This window comes from Brassica oleracea, chromosome C2 (genome assembly GCF_000695525.1).
Source record: "Brassica oleracea var. oleracea cultivar TO1000 chromosome C2, BOL, whole genome shotgun sequence".
NCBI classification, from domain to species: domain Eukaryota; kingdom Viridiplantae; phylum Streptophyta; class Magnoliopsida; order Brassicales; family Brassicaceae; genus Brassica; species Brassica oleracea.
Window position 1 is genome coordinate 24,353,261 of NC_027749.1, and position 7,960 is coordinate 24,361,220.

General features: G+C 38.4%; 1 protein-coding gene across 1 annotated transcript; it reads right to left on the bottom strand.

Moving 5' to 3' along the window:
* Positions 1-517: 517 nt before the first annotated feature.
* On the bottom strand, positions 518-3,536 carry LOC106322609 (probable inorganic phosphate transporter 1-9). Its single transcript, XM_013760681.1, has 2 exons — positions 2,508-3,536; positions 518-1,492 (listed from the first exon to the last, which is right to left on the bottom strand). Exons 1-2 carry the CDS (start codon positions 3,215-3,217, stop codon positions 586-588), a joined length of 1,617 nt encoding a protein of 538 aa, XP_013616135.1. The 5' UTR covers positions 3,218-3,536; the 3' UTR covers positions 518-585.
* Between the last annotated feature and the right edge of the window lie 4,424 nt (positions 3,537-7,960).

The window sequence follows — 7,960 nt, forward strand, 5'->3', positions numbered from 1 at the left end:
GGAGTATTTGGATAGTATCAACCAGTCCCACTAAAGTAGAGTTTTGGAGTTGGGTTAAAGATGACACAAGGGTGTAAGTGTTAAACATACATGTATAACCGTTTACTGCATAATCATCTTGAAAGAACTATTGCATAGTACTCTTTTATTAATGGGCGGTGACGACTACCTTGATTACCGTGTGGCCGCCGCGGTTGGGTACGGATCAAGCAAGTGCATGGATTATGTCATAGTGAAGAATTCTTGGGGACCAAAATGGGGAGAAAAAGGTTGCATTAGGATGAATAAAAACGACACTAGTAAGCTAGAATTGTTTATGTGGAATCAACAAGATTGCTTCTTTCCCAACCAAACTTAAGTGATGTTCATATTAAATCATGTTCTAATATCAAATCCTCAATTTAACTTTTTTTTTTTGTTAATTCTAAACTGGGTAGGTCGCAAAACTGAATAAAAGTACGATCAAGCTTTGACATTTACATACCCCTTTAATATGCACCGAATTACAAAAGTGAAAAAGAAGAAAATATTCGTGTAAACATGAGAATGTGAATTCAAATATATAAAAAAAAAAAAACAAAATCACTATTGTCTTGGAAGTAACACATTAACAGAAGATGTTCCTGCTGTTGACGTGGGACTAATCTCGTCCTCTTCGTTGTCTTCTAACGATCTACCCATAGTCTCACGCGTGAAAAAATAAGTAACCAACACTCCAGCGATACAAACGCCGCTTAGTATCAAAAACGCTATCCTCACGCGTTTCACGTCTGGGAAAACGTCCTCCTCGTAGTGTTTGTGTTTCGTGGCCCACAAGAAACCAACAATTCCAACAATGGCTCCAAGCTTCCCGGCAGCTCCTGAAATTCCATGGCACGTTGACCTAAACCTCGTCGGAAAAAGCTCAGCAGGGATAATAAACGTCGTCGTGTTGGGACCAAAGTTGCTAAAGAAGAAGATCAATCCGTAGAGAACCATAAAGCCTTTATCATTACTCTTCTCATGCTTAGACCGATACCAACTGTATGGTATCCCAGCGGCTAAGTAAACAAGGGCCATAATAAAAAAGCCCATTATCTGAATCTTGACCCGGCCCACTCTATCGATGAAATAAACTGTGAACCAGTACCCAGGGATGGTGGAGCAAGCGGCTACGATGGCTGCGACCTTAGCCACTTCGAAAGCAGAGTCGTAGACGTTTGTGGAATTGGGATGTTTATTGGAGAAGTTAAAGAGTTGAGCGAGGAGGAGGTTGCTTGTGTAGAAGACGACGTCCACTAGGAACCAGTTGGCTGAGGCTGCGAAGAGGTCACGGCCGTGGAGGCTGAGGAAACGGCGGGAGAAGAGTTTGTAGGAGGATGAAGACGGTTGTTGTTGTGGTGTCTCCGACGACGAATCTTCTTCGGGTATTGGAGGCGTCATGGTTACGGACATGACTCTTTGCATGTCTTTTGTTGCTTGGGTTGCATTGTTCTCAACTAGTGCTGTGTATCTGCATGCATTTATAAAAATGTAAGTAACTGGACCATTGATTTGATTATTTAGTAGAAAACACTGAAAAAGTGAAAATTTTAAAATAAAGATCTATTCCTCGTTAAAATCATCTAAACGTTATCAGTTTTAGACTTTTAGTTAATGGATACTACATATTTTCAAAACTTTTGTAAAACTTCGTAGCAAAATATGATATTTATTCTGATATAAACATATAAATGATTTAGGATGTTCTTATTTTCAGCTAAATTAACAATAAAAGGGGAGAGATAATATTATCAAAGCTCATTAAATTGGACCTTAAAACCAATATTAACAATGAATGAATGACATATGTTTTATGCATAGTATATTGTCCTAATTTATAGTAAGTGTGACATTTCTAACACATTAGTTAATCCAACTAATTAGATGATTTTCAATTGATTACTAATCACTTTTGCTTCATAATTAGCGTTTGAATGAATCATCGATAATCATAACAGTCATACATTATATACCACACGGAAGAGACAAAAAGCCAATATCTTCGATTTTTATTTATGAAGCAAAGATAATCAAATTGGGAGAACTTGATTGGAAGAGAGTACCTACTACATATCAGCTGGAGAGACTAATTCTAGTTATAATAAAATTAAATTAAACTCTGTTTCTTAGCTGGAGCTTATATACACACAAGGCATACTAAAACCATATACTATACAATAAAATGCTAACACTATTGCATACATTATCAATATAATGAGAGGTTGCTTGAAAGGTAATACCACAGCGTTCTGTATATCTCCCTCGCAAATCAGCTTACTTACTACTTACTAGGAACAAAATCATATCGAATTATTTTGCTTAAATTTTCATGACATCTTTTTCTCACACGATTAAAATTTTAATGACAGAAATAGTACATAGACGATGCATATTTATAAACATGAAAATACAACAAAAACTAAAAATATATTTTGTTTTGTTTTTTATGGCTGAAAATAAAAAGAAAAGAGATAATTGAACGGAACCTGGCGGTTTCAGGCATAAGCATTCGCCAGTAGAACGTTAACGCAGCGGGAAGAGCACCGATCATCAGAATCAACCTCCAAGCAATATCCGCTTCCGCCGGAGCCAAAGTCTCTATCCCCGCCGCTCTCGTTATCTCTAAACTCCCTTCTCCGGCGTTCTTGAACGCTTTGCACACAGCCATCGTAACGGCTGAGCTCATCAAGATCCCTAACCCCTGCATTGAAAACACAGCCGCGATAAAAGCCCCACGCGTCTTCTTATTCGCGAACTCCGACATGATCGTGGCGGAGAGAGGGTAATCTCCACCGATACCGAGTCCAAGAACGAATCTAAAGAAGGCAAGACTCGCCATGACGCAAGAACGGCGAGTCGTGCATACGGAGAACCCGCAGCCGAAGGAGCTTAGAACCATGATCAAGAGACAAAGACCGTAGACTCGAGTGCGTCCGACACGGTCGCCTAAGTAGCCGAAGATGAGCTGACCTGAGGCGGTTCCTAAGAGAGCGATGGCGTAAGAAGTGGAGAGAACAGCGGTTCCGACTGGTTGATTGTCGTAATAGATTTTGCTGATCATTTTCAAGACCGGAGCTATACAGAAGAGATCGTAAGCGTCGGTGAAAAGTCCCATTCCGGCGACTATTATCGCCTTGAAGTGGTACCACTGTATCCTCGCCGCATCTAACGCCGATAACACTCTCAGCGGCGGCATCGTCGCTTTTTTGAAGTTTCTGAGGAGTTCGTGGAGACACAAACTGAGAGAACAAGTGAAGTCTTTGTCTCTTCATTATATAATGTTTTGAAGAGTTTTTTCCTAGAGAGAGCACCATGGAATATGCTTTTGTGTTGACTAAGAGAAACTCAACACCTTCCTGGATCGAGTCCACTTCCTTTAGTTGACTTCCATAACGTTTTTTATATAAAAAGTCTGACTATAAAGTCTTTATTTGTGTTCTCACGATGGGCACAACACAAAAAGGTTTTCCTTTCAAGAATTTTTGTAACTTTATGCTTTTTTTCTTCACTATTTTTGTTAGCCCTATTCTCTTTTGTACTTTTGAATAAGGATATAGTTTTGAGTAGCATAAAGAATGTATAGATAACTAAGAAATAATTATCAACAACAATTTTTCATAATTTTTCATTGTGTAATTATAATTATGTAATATATATATATATATAATTTACTGGCCCGAACGAGTAATTTCTTTTTACTTTTTTTACTGGAGAAAACAAGCAAGGATATATCCACATCTCCCGGAAGATCTGATTGAGAATGGAACTGGCGCGCACTGGGCAGAGCAGTTGCACTTGCATTCTGTACAACTGTACAAGCTCCTTGTATGCATACTCTTCCCTTCCTCTGAATCTCACATTTGATCTTATCTGTTCATAGGCCACAAGAAGATGTATTTAGGGCCACAGTTCTTACAGACGCAGATGGGTGAAAAGAATGTAATATTCATTCTCTTCATATCATTGGTAACTATGAAACCCAAAGCATGGTCCAGCCATTCTCGTTTTAACATGTGGCATAAGTAGGAGGGAGTTTTGTATTGAGACGGCTCTTTTGACTATCCAACAAGGGTGAGAAAAAGAAATGTGAAAGCTTACTTTGATTTTTCTCAATGTAGGCAATTTCTCTCACACCAGTATCGACAAAGACTGATGGGTGGTCCAGCACAGCCTTGGCAGAACTATTGAAAGATACATGTGAGATGACTTTGGAGTGAGTAGTCTTACGATTCTCAGCGTTCATGGTGTTGATTTGTGCATTTGTTTTTTTTTTCCTGGCCTCAAGGGATAGAATCCAAAACCAATCTATTATGGCAGAGTGACCCAAGAAGACTTTTCTATACAAGCAAGCAGTGTAAAGTTAAGACTTCAAAGAGTAAGAAGGTATAATTTAAACGGACAAGATGGATAAGCAAGCAATGGTAAAGGTTCAATCAGTCGAATTCCTTAACAATCTAAACCTCAATTAGATATACGCGTTAAATTGCTGACCAAGCAACCTTCTTATCAAATTTAATTTCCTCATTTTATTTACAAGTCTCCAGTCACACATTTCATGAATTTAGTAACAGCTTAGCTTCAAAATAGTTAGTTTAAAAATTAGATCATTTTTATGGAAAGTAATCATAAAATAAGTTTTAAATATGATATTCTAGAAATTGACTGGACAAATCATGATGAGATGAAGCAACTATGAAATAAAGCAGACATTAATCTCAACTTTAGTGAAAATCTCTCGTGAATGTGTTTTGTTGTTGACACAATAACAAGTTAAGCTTCTTGGATCTATATGATCAGGATTCTAATACATCGAATACTTCTTACAAAACCCTGGAGAAGTTTGTAAAAATTTATATTCTGGAATTGGAATGAACCAACCGTTTATACAATGTCACAGGACAAGTAAGCCTGGTCATATTCCCACAATAACCTTTTTGATATTTCTTATGTTTAATACAATTACACTCTGGTAATTACAGTTTTCAGATGAAGAATATGCTGATCAGAGATCAAAGATCAAGAAGGTAAGAGTGAAGACACAACAACAAAGAAGGATCGTTCACCAAAACCTTATGCTTGTTACTTTTGTAAAAGCCGGTAAACCGGACTGACATAAACGATAAAATAAAAGCGATGTTAAGGAATTTAGACGAATGTAAAAACGAATACAAGAACGATAAGAAATCGTATTCGCAAAAAGACATGGAGTCGAGATATGATCTCTTTCCTTAACTCAAAATATTCGCTCCGTTAGTGAGATGAGACTGTACGAATATAGAGTCCCAGGATACAACCATGACAGACGAATCACACCTCACTCGTGATTGCCCTATCGAACTATAAACTCTACGAAAGACTCTCTAGACTTACGTTGAGGGATTTGGTGATTTTTTGTTTCGTAAAACCTTAAAGAGAAATGAAGGAGGAGACGAGTTTATAAAGAAGAGAAGACGAGCCACTTTCCGTAACTGATGCCGCACGTGCGCACGTTGGCGGAAATCTCTCGAGGATCTCGGAGGCGAGGCGTTACGAAACTTCCTCCGCAGGATCTTTTCTCATTTAAACTTATCGTCAAGAAGAGAGACAGCGTGTTGTTTTTAAACGAACTACATGTTGTTTAAAATAAAATGCATGTCATTTTTTTTGGGAATTAAATGGCAAAACGTTGAGCCTAACTTGGTACAAAAAGAATATTCTTATCGGGCCGGAGGCCCTCCACCCAAGCCCAAGCCCAAGCCCACGCCCACGTCCACACCGAGCCGAGCCGAGCCGGCCGGGCGGCGGCGACGGCGCACGCATGGGGAATCCTCTCTCTACCTGAGACGTTTACACCCATATGACACAAGACCATATTTATACTGCTCTTTGACTCTTGTACTCCCCGATGTGGGACAATTGTTGGTTATGTCATTTTGACAAAACTTGCAGTGTTACATACACCAAGCTACCAACTTCTTAGCATCATTTCTCATTCAATATTTATCTGTTTTTGAAGTGTGAATATACCAGGTTGTAGTGCTCATTATCATCTTTACAACGAGCTGATGATCTGACCGGAATAACCACCGATGTAGCCGGAAAAGTCACCGGAAAATCAGCTTCTATATTCTTTGTAAAACAGAGTTCCAACAATCCCCCACATGAATAGATTGCTCTTCCGCAGCTCTTCTTGCAGGCAAAATGCTGGGAGGAATTCTTCTTTCTTCCAATCTACAGTCTGCAATGTGATATGTTTGCGAAAAATTCACTGTGTTTGAGTTGGTGGCATTTTTAAGCCTTGAACCACTCATAGTTAATATGGGTTTACTTTACCAGGAGGTGAACATGATGTCTTGAACCAACCGGTGTTTTATGTAGACCGAGACAACAGGCATAATGCAGCTTCATTTTCTCGTAGATCTTAGTTCTCTATTGTGTTCATTGTGGCCTTGAACTATTCCTGGTTTTCATGAGTGAACTTAGAGAATATAGCCTTTCATTCATTCTCCTAGAAACGGGCATATTTCACACTCATTAAGTGATTGACCATGAAAAGTATTGAGTAATACTCCGCTTAAGAAGCTATGGAATCATTAAAAGCTTATGCTTATCCTTCTCACATTTGTTAGCACTTTTATTATCTTAGGAGCTGGGAAGAGACTACTTGTCTCAAGTGCTTTGGTTTGATTCTATTTGATTTAGTTTTCCCTTTGAACCTACGTCTTGGGATCTCCAGTCATGATAGGTAGGGTTGCAATCAAGCATCCTCATTCGTTATAGGCTTTACACCCATTCCTTTTGATGATTTAGCAACAACATCGCGTGACAAACTTTTAGTAAATGGATCCTCTAGGTTGTCAGCCGATTTAATGTAGTCTATTGTGATTACACTAGTTGAGATAAGTTGTCTAATGGTTTTATGTCGTCTTCTGATGTGACGAGATTTACCATTGCAGAGATTACTCTCAGCCCGAGCTATAGTTGATTGACTATCACAATGTATGCGTATAGCTGGCACAGGTTTCTCCCACATAGGAATATCTTCCAAAAAAATTCTAAGCCATTCATCTTCTTCTGCTGCTTTGTCTAAGGCTATGAACTCAGATTCCATGGTTGATCTGGCTAACACTGTTTGTTTGGTAGATTTCCATGATATTGCTGCTCCTCTTAGTGTAAAGACAGAGTTTTTAGAATCTGATATCCAGTTAGCATCACTGTATCCTTCTAAACTGCTGGTTTTTTACCATAGTGAAGCCCAAAATCTTTTGTGTAGCGCAAGTAATTAAGTACTCTCGTTATAGCTTTCCAGTGTGTATGACCTGGATTACTTGTATATCGACTAAGTATGTTTACTGCATGCGCTAGATCTGGTCTAGTACAATTGGTCAAGTACATGAGACTTCCGATCACACGTGTATACTCGTTTTGTGAAACCGTTTCACCTGAATTCTTTGTCAAGTGCATTTGGAGATCTAACGGAGTTTTTGCCGTACTATTAGAGTAATTTCTAAATCTCTCTAATATTGTTTGAGCATAATGAGATTGAGTTGAAACCTTCCTTTTTTCAGAATCGTTGAACTACAAGCCTAGATTTGTATTTTTCACCAGGTTTTCATGTCATTATCCATTTATTTTCTAATGCTTTGCAGCCAGGTGGTAAATCTGTTATGTACCATGTATAATTTTGCATGATAGAATCAAATTCACTCCTGACAGCTTCGTTCCAAAATGGAGCTTCAGGTAAAGCCATGGCTTCTGCCAAAGTTTTTGGAACATTTTCTACTAAAAATGTCATTAGGAAATCTTCACCAAATTTTTTTTTCTTTAGAGCTCTTTTGCTTCTTCGAAGTTCATCTTTTTTCTTCATTTTCTGAAATATCATTTGTAGAAATCTCGACGTTTGTCTCAGTTTCTGAGTTTTTGACATTTTCTCTTTCTTCTCGAGTTCGTTTTGAACCTT